General features: G+C 41.9%; 1 protein-coding gene across 3 annotated transcripts in view; it reads right to left on the bottom strand.

The window, feature by feature from the left end:
* Positions 1 to 235: 235 nt before the first annotated feature.
* The window catches only part of LOC121960451 (enhancer of polycomb homolog 1-like), a 40,869-nt gene continuing 24,603 nt past the window's right edge, over positions 236 to 16,501 (bottom strand). For 2 of the 3 annotated variants that reach the window (XM_042510138.1, XM_042510137.1), the window contains exons 7-14: positions 15,163 to 15,321; positions 14,356 to 14,445; positions 13,976 to 14,124; positions 10,543 to 10,964; positions 5,452 to 5,573; positions 4,916 to 5,057; positions 2,713 to 3,124; positions 236 to 1,916 (exon numbers count right to left, since the gene is read on the bottom strand). In XM_042510138.1, coding sequence (XP_042366072.1) covers positions 1,844 to 1,916; positions 2,713 to 3,124; positions 4,916 to 5,057; positions 5,452 to 5,573; positions 10,543 to 10,964; positions 13,976 to 14,124; positions 14,356 to 14,445; positions 15,163 to 15,321 — 1,569 coding nt within the window. In that variant the 3' untranslated portion in view covers positions 236 to 1,843. Of the gene's footprint in view, positions 1,917 to 2,712; positions 3,125 to 4,737; positions 4,834 to 4,915; positions 5,058 to 5,451; positions 5,574 to 10,542; positions 10,965 to 13,975; positions 14,125 to 14,355; positions 14,446 to 15,162; positions 15,322 to 16,501 lie in introns of those variants that run through there. The other variant, XM_042510139.1, reaches the window with a different exon arrangement.

The following is a 16,501-nucleotide window of genomic DNA, read 5'->3' as shown; positions in this document are numbered from 1 at the left end:
TTGCATTTATGTTACATTTACTTGGTTATCCACGGCAGATTACTGTAACAATTTCACCACGCACAATAAAATGCCATGACTTTTCCAAAACTTTCAATGATTTTCACTTAACTTTTCCAGGCCTTGAAAACATGATTGTGATTTTGCCAGGTTTTTCATGACCATGGGAACCCTGTGTGTTAGTTACAAACCATTTCCATGAAAGGTGTACATAAACGACACGGAGCCCGAACGATTCACATTTAATGCCCTGGGCTTTATTGTCTTATTTTAGTGAGAGTTCTGTCACATTTTTTTTAGTCTTTTCAGCCTCCAGGTGGGACAAGTAAACCTCAAGGATATATCCTGCCATTGGACTGGGCATTCAGATTCAGACAAAGACGAGAAGCACTACTAAGTAATGCTGCCTTTGTGCCTAACTCTTCACAGAAGAGAGTACATTAAATTCCCCAAAGGAAGGCACCCAAATACTTGTGGTTTTTGGCCTTGCAGCCGTCTGGAGATTATTTTTTCAAAGAAAAAAAGAAAATAAAGAAAAAGGGATAGAGAGAGGAGAAAACTGCTATTTTCCCATCATCCCTCCGCCCCCTCATTAGCATTTTTTTTGTTATTAAAAACTGGAATGATGAAACACGTACAGCGATTACTGCCCATTCACCTCCCTTATCACCTATGCATGAACAAGTAACAAATGAACAAAAGAATGAAGTCTTTCAATTAACGAAAAGCTTACAATCATGTTTACCACAAGAAAAAAAAAGGATACAAAAATAACTGAATTTGTGTCTTACAAAAATGTCTGTGGGATAAAACAAATACAAAGGGGACTCCGCTTGCATGAAAATGAAGAACCCCTTTAAAAACAAACGAAAATACAAAAGCAGCATTAATATTTATCAAAACCATGAAAAAAGAAAATCACAAAAAAATAGTGCTTTAAAATCAGAAGCAGCAGAGGCTTCTGGGAAGAGACTTCATCCCTGTTTTGTTACTTGTGTTTGGGACAATGTTAATGGAAGCTCCCAGGAAGAGAGGAGCGCCTCTCTTCAAGTGAACCGCGCAGTCGCCCGCCAACACCATCTTCATCCTCCTCCTCCTCCTCCTCCTCCTCCTCCTCCTGGTTCTCCTGGCCTCATGGTCTGTATGTATGTCACCATTGATTTTCACATGATCCACAGAGAGAAGCACAGGGACCCAAAAAAAACGTGGGGGGGGGGGGACCTGCTTTTGTGTTCACAATATACAAAAATACCCAGGAGTCCGTAGCTACCTAACATTTACTACAGCACAGGAACCAACGAAGGTACAGTGTACAAATAAAAAAACAAAACAAAACCAAAAAACAAAACAAAAAAACTGTAAACACAGCACAATAAATAGATAAAAACAGCAGGCTCCGCACCATGCACATGATGTGATAAAACTCTTCTCTATACAACTCCCACATCTCTCACACTCGCCACAAGTTACTTGGCTTTACTTTTTTTTTTCCATTAAGTTTGACTCCCAAGTGCAAAACATCACAAATGGACAGTTCTGTATTCAAGTAATATATACAAGGGGGATATTACAAATATGTAGTTACTGTACAGATACTAATTTTGCCATATTCATAATTTACAGATGTTTTTTTTACTTTTTAACAGTAACAAAAAAAACAAAACAAAAAAAACCCAACGAAATAAAAGGTTTAAAAAGGTATGAGAGATGAGAATTGCAAGCGAGCGGCCGGCAGCGGCCCCTCGTCGTTCTGTCAGTCTGCATCAGAGTCCTGCTGTCCCTTTTGCATTCCCGATGCTACGATGCACAGCACCTAAAGAGCGGACTCTTTGCTGCACCGCTACTACGTCACCTCCATGGCCACTGTGTTGTCTGCTATACTGTTCAGTGCTGGCTTGTCTTCGTCGTGATTATCCCTGCGGAGGAGAGGGAAAGATTAACGCTTGTGTTCTTTCGCGTTTTATCTCCGGTGTTACTTTGTCAAAACGGTGTCTTTAACTGTCCCAGATCTCTCGTCTGTGTGAATACCGAAGAGCTGTGATGCAACATCGTTTCAGCTCCTCTTTCAGGCAGATTTATGTGGATTTTCGGTTATCTCTGGCAGACGCTGCCGTGGCAATATTTAGAAGCCAGGTCCAACTGAGTACTCAAAAACCAGGGATTGCGTGTTGATGCGAAGGCTTAACTCTTGCTTATCCACAAACAAACATTACATAAAAGGTAGTCTGAAACTGCCACCAGAGCAACAAACTTACAATGACGTTCTTCTGCATATCTAAACACGCTCAGCAAACATTCAAACTCTTTTAAAAAAGAGGAGAAGTGCTCACCAAAAGCAATTTTAACAAATTTGTGACCAAAATTTCAGAGAAATATTTCCATTGAATGCATGAAAACAGTGTTGGATCTTTGACTGTGTGAAACAGGAGCAAAAACAAAAGTGCTGCACTGAATTTTTTGTTGGGCACATATATAAATATATATTCTCGTTTGTCTTTATTAATGTGCGTCTTCTGTTGTGTCTGGAACATGGAGGCGTTGTTTGAGACAATGCCATAAGGAACTATCGTCTGATCGCCCACAACAGCGTGGAGGATTGAAGTCTTTGCAGCTTTAGTTCCAGTGTGAACTAATTACAGCCTGCGGCTACATGTCTGTTTATTCTGCATCAGTCAAAACAAACAGCTTTTCTTTTTTTCTGTCGTGTCTTACCTTGAGCCCATGTCCATGGACGATGCTCCGGAGACTTTGGGCATCTGCAGGTTGGTGGTGGCGGACAGCTTTAAGGCAGAGGGTGGCACGTTGCCGAGGGTCCGGGGAATGTGGCGCCCGGCCAGGCTGGCGGCCGACGGCACGCTCAGACAGATGTTGTTCCCGATGAGGACCTGAGTGGTGGCGGGGGTTGCGTTGGCGGCGCTGCATCCCAGGATCCCCAGCGCTGCTGCTGCGTGGGCGCTGGGGGTGGAGGTGAGGGAGGCGGGGACGGCGTTGGCGGGTGAAGGGGTGGCCGAGTTGGAGGAGGGCTGGAGGAAAGTCGGGGCCATGGAGGTGGTAGTGTGTGTCGACTGGTTGGTCTGGTGGAGGGCGGCGGTGGTGCTGGAGAGGTGCAGGCCTTTAAACACACCTGGCGAACAAAGAAAAGCTCTCGTAAATAAAAACGAAAACAAGAACAAAAACATCAACCTGAATGTAGTAAAACACACTTTGTCTAATAAAAGTTTTCTTTGGCGAGATCTCAAAATTTGGCACATTGACAACGTGACAGTTTATGAGGCGTTCCTGCACAATCTCATGCAATCTAACACAACAGACGAGCCATAAATTCTGTCTTTGTGAAGCTCGTTATGTTCACGTTTTGTTGATGTCGTCACCGTGGTGATGATGCAACACAAAGGTAATGTTTAAGGCGGTTGGTGATGGAGTTGGAAACATGGAGGGCTACTGATACTGGGTTCATTTCTATAAATACGTAGTTATGCGTTTGTTTTAATAGAAGTTGTTTTCAAATACTGTGATCTTAATATCCATTTTCCTCCCTCTGTTTCCCCGAAGACTCTTTAAAGTTGTTTTAATTCCCTTGAAAAATGATAAATCCACTAAGGATTCTGCTTTTAACAAAAAAAAAAGGTAACGGCCTCCTGAATTAAGCTGCAGTCCCCCAGAGTAAACCCGAGGAGAGACACGATGAAGAATGGATTTAATATGGAAAAAAAATCACAGCAAAGTTACAGAAGATTTCTGGAGGTGGTATTTACTTAGTCGAGTTGTCGAGACTTAAAAAGACCAAAAAATATGATAACTATGTGAATTTACTGTGAACATCTCCTACGTGTTATATGTTGTTTGTTGTCATTTTGTTGAAAAAATGAAAAGTTTGATACATAAATAAATGAACGAATTAAAAAAATAACTGTTTTCCCGTGTGACCCCTTCAAATGAAGCTTCACCTTCTTGTGACTCCTAAACAGAAGTTAAAGGTTAAGTTTGGTATTTTCCAACCTGGATGTTTTCATGTTTGTGTGTTTAAGTGACTACTGAACTGTTGAAATTTGTTTGTTGTTTGTATGTCCATCAATGGTGCTTGTTTTTACAACTGAGAGGCTCAGATTGATATTTTAAGTATTTGACAACTTATGAAAATGATCCTGACAAAAACAGAGCTTTTTGTTGAAGAGTAAGATTTTTTTTGTTTTACCAGAAACAGACCAGCAGAGTCGCCCAGCTGCCATTACCAGACTCCAATTTCAGTGTGTACAGAGCCAGTATATTTCACACCTAACGGGGCGAATTAGGAGTTTATCTCAACCAAACCAGACTCGTGATTGTTGGAACAGTGGAAAGACAAACCAAGATGAATTTGTGAGTTTGATTTTGTTTGCTTCGACTTTGAATGAAGTGTGTTTTATGTGAATAAAAATGTTTATTTAAATGGAGACTGGGAGCTGCTTCTGGTCCAAAAAGATCTTACTTTTGACATCAAAAAGGTGTTTCCCTGTAAGGATCCTTTTTTATAAGGTTGGCGACACTTATAATAATAATCTGTGCCTGTCAGTGACAAAAACAAGCACTTTTGTAAATTTACAGTGTGAACATGCCCCAGATGGTTACAGTGCAGCATGTTTTGCGGCTGCCAGCTGCAGGACTTTTGCTCAATACCAGAAAAAAAATGGTTCCAATTAGTCATTTAGACACTAAAAATGGGAGAACAGGTTCCAGGTTAAAAAATACTGAACTTACCCTCTAAGGCCTTATTGTGAACATGAGTTGAGGGAAGTTAAACCAAGAGGAATTTTTCCTTCTTGGATTTTCTGAAGGGCTCAACAACCCAAGCATCTAGTATTTCATGAGAAAAAGCAAAATTAGCAGAAAGTCATTCACGTAACAGTAACAAAATAACAAAATAAGTGACGCTCACCTGCACCTGCCAGGACTCCGTTGACTCCACTCGCCAGCACCAGCTCCTCTTTGGACTTAAAGGCCATCAGCTGGTCTGTGGTGACGAGGGCTGAAGCAGCGAACTGGGCGCTGGCCTGGTCCAACGTCTTGGACACGAGCGCCTAGATTGGAAACCAGATAGAAAACGTGGGTCAGTGCCAAAGACTGCTGAAATCTATGAAACAACCGAGTCAGCGCTTCTGCTGCCCAACAGGAACTGAGCCAGTGGTGTTAATGCAGCTCGTGGGAATGAGGATGTGTCCCATTTCCTAAGGATGGGTGAACCGACCTTCAACTGGAAATGATTTCCATATCAGGAGAACTGATTCGGTTTAAAAAAAGGTTTTCATTTTCCTCCTTTTGGTTACAAAAACACATTTTCAACACCTGGGAGGTAAAACCTTCCTCCCACAATATGTTTACACCTGATATGGATCTGTGTTTTGTTCTTTAAAAGGTTTTCCTGCGAGCACAGGTGTGGTAAAGCCTCTCAGCTGTGTGTCCATCCTGGCTGACCTGTGTGTTGGTGGGTGTTGCAGAGTTGTTGGCTTGTTGCTGCTGTTGGCTCTGCTCCAGCTGTTGTTTCTGCATGATGGCCAGCTGCTCCTGGTGCTGCTGGTACTGCTCTGCCGTGAACACTGTGGACAGGAAGGATAAGATGAATTCGGATGTTTTAATTGATCTTTACTTCTTTTTACTTCAGGGGAGACTTTTATGCAGAGAAAGTACAAGCACTTTTATTAAAGCTATCAGTCGCTGCATTTGTGTAGATATTTGTAGGCTTTTTCCTCAAAAAATTCTCTTTTGGTCAGAGGGGAAACACTTTTGAAAAAAACTCACATTTATCGCATAAGGTGGCATTTCAGGCGATAAAAAAAAACATATTTTGTGAAACTGCAACAGAAACACTTTCTTTGCTTTTATAGCTTTAGAAGTTGAGCTATCATCTGCAATCCACAATTCCTCTGTGAAATCATGGACCATCACCTCCCAGAAATCCCTCATACGTGGTTGCTCCCATGTATACGGGGCTTTCCTTTACATCAGTGCTCTCGTAGCACGCCTACACCTTCCATTGGAAATAACGACGACTAGTGCGGTGGCTGCAACAGAAATAATGCGGCCAATGTTTTGAGCATTCATCGCCATGCATCTTGGAATATTATTGTGAGAGAAGTCCCATAACAATGGCGCTTTGTCAACATTTTGAAAACATCTCTTAAGTTTCGTGCAAATCTGTTAATGGAAACCCGTCTAGTAATACAGTAACTCAGCATTCCTCATCAACATGCTCCGTGGACGCTTGTCAGTTGAATCAGCAGTCACTGACACGGACTGATTTTCTTTGTGGATACAAAAGTGATGCCTCAGCAGGCTTCCCAACAGAAGAGCACTGTGGCACGACAACACCAGGGGCTAGTGCACGAGGGCATGTTGCTGCAAGGTTTAAGGTAAAGAAAATGAAACAAGCACGAAATATAAGTTTGAAGGCTTATCAAACACAAAGTCACAAACAGTCTATACTCCTGAGGTCTGACTGCACTGCTGCCACTCAAATAAATTTATATCAAGTACATGTAGCAAGGTATTCTACCTGTGGGGTTACCTGAGTGGTCAAAGCTGTGTGTGTCCATGAAACTGTGATATTGTGTCACAAAGACTCAAAGCATAATACTGTGGTGCATATTTCATATGAGGCCAGTCTGACATGACATAGAGCTACAATCTCACACCTGATGCTGACAAATAAGATCTGGCCTCAACCGTTTTCAGCACCATCGCTGAGGTATCACCCAATCATATGTTTTCGTTTCTAGCTGCGATGCTATGTTGTTTAGCTAGGTTAGCTGACGCTATGTCAACTCTCTGTGTACTGAGGTACTCACAGCAACGCAACAAGGCAGCAAAATGTCATTTTAAAATGAGTCTCAGACACTGATAAAAAGCACAGATTTTTTTTTAAACCAGCAAAAAACTTCTGGTGATAATCAGTCAAGGTGCTTTGTAGCAAGTAGCTGACACACACAACCCCAAAATGACACAACGCCAACAAGCACAAGAGCAACACTTCAACAGCAATTCAGGAATAACGTAGTTGGCCACGCCGTTCGTTGTGTGTCATAGTGTGACACAGTACCAGGCTCAAGCAATGAACCAAACACAAATGTGACAGCACTACAAATGCGTACTGGAATAGAGCCAATTTATCACAACAGGACAACTTCTATTATTAATGACGGCTTTGCTATATTTAAGTGTAACAGCAGGCCATGACAGTTTAACAGAGGACAAGCATATACAATACCAGCACCCTAAAACAAAGTTTTGAAACTCATTAATTTGATGATTTTCATCAATTTTGTAGCACATCAACATATCTTTCACAAAAGGCATGTAAAAACATCTTGAAACCAATCGGCTATCATCTGACGATGATTAGGTCTCTGGGGACAATGGCAAATATTTCAGTACATGACATTCAGTGTAGACAGCGGGTTTCCAGGCCAAGACTTCCTCTTTGGTGCACCAGTCACCGTTTACAGTTAGATAAGCATCTCGAAACAGATCCAAAAACATTTCAGCTTTTCTCTATAAACAACTATCTGCATATGTGGTCAGGTCAATAAAGAAAAGGTGAATAAAAACCTAAATCTTTGTCAGGTGGGTTTAGAGACAGTGTTTCAGCCAATGGGTTCTGCCTCTTTTGCTCTCCACGCTGTTAACCTGCAGCAACCACAGCCAGCTAATATAAGATTAGTCAAGTTTACTCAGACTACAAACAGAAACCACAATGCCTCCATTACCAGAATCCTGTAACATTATCATATCTTATCTTATATATTATCACTCTGCATATCTGGTAGCAATCTTTCAGTGCACTCTGAGGAGAGTACTAGCCAGCACTTATTCAAACCATTTGACACAGAACAGGCAAAAGTCCAGGATTATTCACAACATGGAGAACAAACCAAAAGCAAAATACAACAGAGAAGTCTTCAACCACAGATAGAATCCACCTGCTTCAACCAGGAGAGGAAAGAAAGAAAAATACTGAATCCTACATCTGAGATTGGGACTGAAATAAATGGATTGTCTAGAAAACCACCAAAACAAAGCAACGCCCACTCATGACTCCATGCTGTGGGTTTAATCTACAGCAAATTATACAGTTTTTCAACCTCATTTCACTTTAATTACTGCAATAAACCTCAAGGCTGCAACTATTTATTATTTCACCAATTACAGACATTGATCACAAAGATGAAAAACAAAATAAATCATCTTCTAATCCTTATAGAATTATTCCAAAACTTGATAGCTTCAGCACCCACTTTAAGGGGAAAATTTAATTTAAAAACTTGCAGTGTTTGCATGCCCAGGAAGTTATTTTTTTTTATATCAGTCTGTGTAGTGACAACTATGGAACAGTTTTGATGTGGAGCTAAAACAAACGATTAACAAGATTAAAATAATATATAAAAACATGTTTTTCATGAGGCACAGGGATGAACAGGGGGTTTGATGATCACTCTGTGTAAAACTGCAATAGAAACATTTTTTATGCTTTTATAGGTCACATGATGTTATTGCTATGTGCTTGTCAGTAGGAAGTGGCTCCCTCGGGTATGACAAAGCAATGCAGCAGGTGCCACAAGAACGGTTATTGCATCGCATAACTCTTCAAACGTTAAGCGGGTCATCTGGAGTTTTTGAATCCACAATTTTGTTTCCCCAGAAGTAGTAGAAGTATCCAGAGACTAAGACGTTTGGGGGCAGGTTAGGCCAATTTGCCTGACATCCTACTATTGTCCCGAACCAGCCCAGTGTGACTCAAATATTCACCAAGTTAGCCTTTCTCCCGCCACCAGCACAGACTCACTCCAGCACGTCTCATGAATCTATTTATACACGACCATTTCTAATTGACTCCCCCAAGCCATGGGAGCTGGAATTAATGTATTATAATATGGAGAGAGGGTTGAAAGCAAAGAGTTCATGTGATTTACCGGCAGCATGGGAGCCCAGGCTGCAGTGGAGCAATCTACCTTTGAGGTGCCTCATCAAAATCTGTTACACAAGAGCGGCAGCAAGCCTCGACTTGACAACAGAGCTGGCTTTTAAGTCGAACTTTTATTCTCTAACTGCTGAATATTCACATGCAGAAAATCAATAAAACAACAGCACCTCACATAATTTTATGCATGGAGAATTTTTTCAATTATACCCCTCCACATGCACACCAAAAAGGCAGTTCTCTTTGTTTTTTTTGTTTTCTGCACCAAGAGATGAAGAGCTGAAGCCCAACAGAGAAGATCCTTTGGTCATAGAAGGCAGCCTCTCCTGCCATCAGGCCGAGCCCTAAACTATCCATATACCTCACACTTAAAAGCTGTCATTATTAAGCCTCTATTGGGGCTGGGCTCTGAAAAAAAAAACCTGTCCCATGAGACGTTAAAGGTTGTGCTTTATCAATCACAGCAGGGTAGTTATACCTTAATGTACCACTAGCAGCATTACAGAGCAGTGTTTATACAAGTGGACTGCACACACAACAAAGCACACGCACACAGATAATGACAATTCCTGTCGACTGTTACATGCTATTCTGCTAATGACAGTCACTTTTTCTTGCAGAGAAGTGTAGCAGTGCAGAGGACTGCAAGCTAGCAAAAATATAAGGTATCTGCATGGTATATGCATGAACAAAGCCTAAATTATCAAAAAAAATAGGAATAAAAAGTGTGTTAAATGTGCCAAACAGTCCCTGAGGGTTAAAGAGTGAAGGACAGATTACCAGTATCAGACAAATCACACAAAAACGAGACCAGAATGCCATTGTAAAATTAGAAGTGCCCAAACACAAAATAAAAAATAATAAAATAAAATAAAATAAAATAAAAGATCACAGTCTAAAGCAACCCAAAAGCGCTTTCTAACATCAATAAAAACAAACAGAGCCAATCTAAACATTCATACAATAAAGAAATGAGACAATATCCACAGTCACAAAAAATCGGCCTAAAGCGAGTTGGACCACACCATGAGAAAGCCCCTGAGCTCAGAGATGGATGTTGACATCAGATAACAGCATTTACAAAATAAACTGAAGACAAACTGCATTTCTGACTGGAGCTCACACTGAGGCAACTACTTTAATTACAGCACAGAGTGCACAAAGGCCGATCAGGCTAAACCGACTCCCAGAAACTGCTGCCAGAATCACTACCATCGTAGACTGACAGCTTATAAAAACTATATTAAACGTGATCCTTGCAAAGCCAAGACGCCTTTGCTTAAAACACAATAAAGCAACAAATATATCTGTATTTTCCCTTAGTTATTTGAAAATTTTCCAATGATTCTTTCTCTTTTTTTCTCTTCTCTCTTTGTGGGACATTTTATGCCAAGTTGCTGATTGCCTTTTTCCCCATTTTTGGAAGAAATCAAACCAATTTTCTCAAGTTTCAAAGGTTTTAATAGTTGTGAAAGGCATCTGAACGCAGCCCAGGAAAACTGATGTAGATCCAGGTTTCAAAGGGTTAAGACGCACAATGCCAAAGAGAAAGAAAACAGCGAGCAGCAAAGCAGAGAAAACAACTGACTCACCATTGACAGGGGTGGGGGCTGGGCCGGTGCGGTTCTGGGAGCTGGCTCCTCCAGACAGGGTCCTCGTTAGTCCTGACACTGTCCGGCTAAAATCCCTAAATCCTCTGCGAGACAAGTCTCCTCCACCCAAGGGGTGATGGGATAGCGTCCGTGGTCTGAAGTGCCTCCATCGGCAAGATTTAATGTTCAAAAGAATCTGGCTGAGGTCCATAGGTGTTGGCGATGACGACGACAGGGGTGATGAAGAGGAGGGGAGGTGGGAGGAGCTGGTTGGGTCCGAGGTATTGGTTTCTGAGGTACTGGCGTTAGAGTTGCGGAGCGGAGAACTTGGAAGTGGTGAGGCGAGTGGTTCGGGCTCCGGGTCAGAGTCCAGGCTCTGAATGATGTTGTCTAGATCTGTGTGTGCTCTGTCCAACAAGATCCTAAAGCAAAAGAAAAACCCATCAGTGAGCTGTTAGAAACCACTCCAGTCATCTGAGGTCAAATACAACGAAAAACATGCTGCAGTCATTATCAGTGCATTGCAACATCTATATCCTTTGGTTGTGGAGGATTGCACAAGCGCAGCTATTCCCTGCAATACCATTCATGTAATTACAATGTCCAGTGGGCCAGCACCAAATGTAGCTGGGTATTGCACAAAAACCAGGACAAAAACAAGCAGTTCTGCCATGAGTACAGAGCACTTAGGAACACTTATGTAATGGAACAAGACTCAAAGATTACAGCTGCTACAATGCTCTGCAAAATCCAGAAAAAGAGACACAACCCCGATATTCTAGAGCCTCAACAGTAGTCAGTACTACCAGGATACTACATTGTAGTAGTTTTTTTGGCTTTTGCCTTTAATATATAGGACAGCCTAAGCATAAAAGGGGGGGGGGGGGAGCAGGTTTGAGTTGACCTGCACCTTCTGTGGCAAGGACACTGCCTCTACACAGGGGGCGCCTTCTCTAACAGGTGAGCTACCGGACACACCTGTAATCGCAAAAATTGATGTAAATGCAGCCAGTGCCAGAGAATTCTGTGCAACTTTGCAATATAGTCAGGTCACTGCAACTTTACCACAAATGTGACTTTTTAAACTGGTACAATTTCATTTTATTGTGGAGCTGCATGCAGCGTTTTGATTAGCTCAGCCCCTCCGTTGCTGTTTATTATGAGACGACTGCTGCAGGACTGAAGCTCTGAGACTGGAGTCACAGACACACATCGACAGGGCTAACTGTTAGCATTACATGGCCAACATTGCCCAACACGTATTTAATGATAGTCAAGCCATTTTGATGCTGGTGTGGGATTAAAAGCTCAGTGTTGCGGGGCCTCTGTCCAAGCAGCAAAATATGACAGTGATGACATCACTAGCCAGCAAAATCCTGGAGGGGCTGGCTAGTGGGAGTCCTGCACAGGTCCAGTTTTGCAAACCTGCATCTGTAAATCCCCAAACTGGAACCTATCCAATACCTGCAACTATCTCCAGGACATATCCAGACCTCCCTGAGACCCAACCAGTGATTGAGCATGCTGTTTTGCTGTTTTGATCTTTCATTTTATACTGTCCCATTCAAATGTGCAAAGCACTCCCACTTGTTGTTGTTGTTATGCAAAGCCATGCAAAGATAACCCATTCTGCAGTGATCATCTGTCCACATATCCAAAGTAATGGGCCTTTACAGTCAGCTGACCTCCCAGCTCTGGACCAATGTTTTGTCCTCAGAATATTTTGTCAAATGCGCCTTCTGTCCAATGTGTGATACAGTTGTTAAATAAGGCAGAAGCTGCTGAGTGTCCACACAGCCAGCTTGGGCACCCACGATGATTTTCATTCTCACCCACTGCCCGCCCGCATTTGGTCAACTTTTACTCATGCACGGGTGCAGGCCTCAGATACCTGACCCAGTGCAGGACAAAAATCATATTCAGTTTGGCCTGAGGCTGGAACAAGAGAAAAACTGTACAGTGACATTTTTAGATGTCACACAATATTAAATTGTTTGGTGCAGACTAAGACGTTATAGTAACAAAAGTCACAAGGATGCACTTATGACTGTCTGGACTAAATCTAATTGAAATCCATGTTGAGATATTTAACTCTGGACTCGTGTTGGAAAGAACAACAAATGGGCTCAACGACATCGCAAAGGCTCACTGCTCGTCTGCCTAAACAAACACACCAAGCTCCAATATTTCTAACAATATCAAGTATTTCTTTCATAAGTGCGCATCATATAGAAGTAGACTTTTAAATTCAGAGACAGTCTGGTCCTTCAGTCTCCCTCGGGGCATGAGATAAGGTCGACTGCAGAGAGAAACAGAACATCGCTAATCTCATGCGAGTCTGTGAAACAGATACTGCCTCGGCAACACCTGGCACTGTGGCGGCCGCTGGCTAACTCCTCCAGTCAGTGCGCTTTATTCAACCGTATGTGTAATTACTGAGGAGATATGAGACAAAGCTGCGGGACACGTCGCTGTTTAAACTCAGCGGAAGCAAAGTTTTCTGATTTGTCTACAGGCCACAGTGGCAGGTGAATCCCAAAATGGGACTGTCATGTTCACCATCTAGCAGCCAGCATGATATTCATAATGGAATGTGCCCGCCAAGTGATCGCTGGGACCCTGCCACAGAGCTGGTATGGTAAACAACCGCAGCAGCTACAGCCAACTGTTGGCTTAATTCCCCCTGCTCAGTATTGGTACTGGCAGCATTCCTACACACATTTCATTTCAGATTTCAACAATTTCACAGACTTCATTTTCTTAACTGAATTTGTAGGTTTTCATGATTGTGATGAATACATAGTGCCAGGGCAACATGCTGATCACACCAGGTTCCTACAACTTAAGGCAAGATGGATTTCAGGCTTTTTAATACTTTATTAATGCCTCTCAGAACAAAATTTAAGACCGATTTAACAATAAGCATATTGAAGAATACAAAAATATTAACCAACAATTACTTCTGGCTAGGAAGAATTTTATATCAAATATCAACCGATTAAAATATTAACCTAATAAAAAATAAATTATAACTCATAAAATAAAACAAAACATGACATTTCAGTGACATTAATGCAAGGGACTTTAAGTTATCAATTGAAAAGTCACCATTTATTTTTAGATTTTAGAATGCAAAAAAAAAAATCAAATTCCTACTTCCTGCATCTTATTATTTTTAAGACTTTTAAAATACTGTTTTAAGGTATTTTAATACCAATAATCAAGGATCCTCAGGAACCCTGTGCACTTATTCTTTACATCACAGATGTCAGAATGTGAAATGGTGGATAAAAAAGCTTCACATTATAAAGTCATGCACACATCAGAATTTTTGATTCAACCAAATTCCCCAAACTTGGTAACAAGCCACCATTAAATTGCTTTTGCATAAGAATCCAAGCATCAGAGAGCCAAACAGCCAGACTGAACTCACCTGCCCCCTCTGCCCACACGGCGCCGTGCCAAGCCTATGCAGCGCCGCGGCATGTTCAGCGAGGTCAGACAGTAACGGAAGCGTGGGTCGCCGAGCCCACCCTCCGACGGGCTTACCCAGGGCCAGTTGCCACTCTCGGCTGGACGAGACTGAAGAGGAGGTGAGGACAGGAGGTGCAGAAAGAGAAAATGGGAGAAAGAAAGCATCACATATTAACACAGGGAGCAGAGGAGGACACTGAGAGAAGAAAAAGGCGAGTCTCTGTTGATGCATTGTTGTGTCCAGCAGAGTGTGAAAGACAAACAGCCAGGGCAGCCAGACTGGCCGGCCTGCTGTTGGCTCTATAAATAGAAGCACGGGAGTCACAGGAGGGCACTCACAGCATAGTACTGACAGCCAGCCTTCCTCCTGAACGCATAGCAGCCATCTGGGTCATTCTCCTCTTCTGCCTCTGAGGAACCTGAATGGATCTATACCAGAAAAACAAGGCGATTTTAGGACTCGAAGCCACATCATTTTATATACTTGACACAATAAGCATCACCTTTAGCGTTAAGAACAGTTTAGATTGGCTTACACTAGGGCAGGGTGATATGGCTCAAAATATTATTATGATATCAAATGTTCATATACTATAATTATAATTATCTACTGAAAAAGTCAAATCATTATGTAAGAGTTTAAAGGCTGATTTTGTGAAGAAATCATATGATTAATTGTGGTTTAAACTATTATTTATTGTCAGAAGATGACAACATTTCACAAAAGTGGTGGTAAATTCAAAACAATTATGAATAAAAAATGTTAATTCATAAAATAATTAAATAAAATAATAAATTACAATTAAACAATTAAAATAATAATTGTGGTCAGCAGCATGTCAAACTATCAGACAGTTTAAAGTAAAGTAAACTTTACAGCTACTGTAACTGATGTTATGTGGTGAATTTAATCATGAGCAACTATATTCATGATCAAAACAATAATACCAGAAAAAACTTGCACTTAATATTGTAATCGTAAGGCGTTGCTGTACACATTAATGGACGACTAAAGGTGGTCGGTTGTTCGGGGCCCTGGTCTCGCTGTCTTTTTCTCCTTTTACGGATGTATTGATGATTTATGAAACAATTATCGTTTTAACGCCCAGCCCTAGCTTACACTCATCGAAAACTAAATAATGTTACCTGTGAGAAGGGTTCTTCGTCCGAGCTGGGAAAATCATACTGGTTGAGGTCCTTGGGATTGAACACCGAGGGCCCTGAATGTTGAGGCGCTGACAGAGGAGGGATCTTGGGTTTCTTTTCATATTTCCTTTTGGTTCGCACTGCCTCCGTCTTCTCCGGCTGTGAGGACGAGAGGGAAAGCGTGCTTAATGTTTATACTACAGTCTGCGTAATCAGAAAGGCATTTCAAGATGCAGAGCAATACTGTCGGCAGCAGCCTGGTGTTGGTGGTCTACGCACAGCCGAGGAGTGTGTGCAGAAACAACAGTGAGTAAAAGAGGCATTGATATGCAGATGGCAGCATGTGCCAGATGCCGCTGCCTAGCCAGATGGCTGCCCCTCCCCTCCTCAATACACCCTCGTGCCACCGTTCACCCCAGCTTCCCCAGTGGGACGACCCCTCCCTGTCTGAGCAGACTCCAACTCTACTAGGATTAGTCAGATCCTATTCAGTCCTTAGACGGAGGGGACAAAGCCAACAGAGAGGCAGGGACTCTACAGCGGAGAACTGCTGTGTCAAATCAGCGGAAGAAGTGCCGGTTAGAGTGATGAGGGAGGAAGGGGGCAGAGTCAAACCAAAACTGAGCGCGTGTAAACAAAAGGGAAAAGTCAACCAGCTGGTGGAGGAAAAGGGGGAATAGTGGCCTCCCTGTCGGGCAGGAGGAGGGTTGTTGGACACTGGAGCTAATGAAGTTATAATGAGAAGAGGTGACACAGAGTTCACAATACTGCTGTGTAATGAAGTGCTACATTGTCGAAGCATATGGCGATGTAGCTCTGCATTAAATATTTGGAGTCTGAAGGAGTCAGCACATAAAGTACATACCCTGCTGCTTCAGTGCCATAACTGATTATCAGAGTGTACATAAACTGATACACAATTATAAGTTTTTTGGCTCAGGGATACCCAAGTGCCTCAAATATTTACCTTTTGGTGCTTTTGGTGCATTATTATAGCTTTTTTTTCTCCTCCAAAAATATGGATCTACTATTCTGAAGAGGATGTTAGGGGGAAAGTCACACATTCAAAACTTCAATTGTAAATGGTGGAGTTAACGGTAACATTGTAGTCATTATCATAAACCAGCTATATATACCTGACGACTCCATGTGTGGCAATTTATTTAAAAATTGACACCTAGCTGCCATTGAAATAGGCACCTATTATGCTCAATTTTCAGGTTCATACCTGCATTTTTGGTTTCTCATCAAAGAGGTATACATGCATTAATTGTCAAAAAAACCCAACAATTTTCCTCTTGACATATGTGCTGGATCTCCTGTATTCGCGTAGCGGTAC

This window comes from Plectropomus leopardus, chromosome 21 (assembly GCF_008729295.1).
Source record: "Plectropomus leopardus isolate mb chromosome 21, YSFRI_Pleo_2.0, whole genome shotgun sequence".
Classification (NCBI taxonomy): Eukaryota; Metazoa; Chordata; class Actinopteri; order Perciformes; family Serranidae; genus Plectropomus; species Plectropomus leopardus.
Note: the sequence above shows the minus strand (reverse complement) of the source record. Positions and strands in the feature narration are given on the sequence as shown.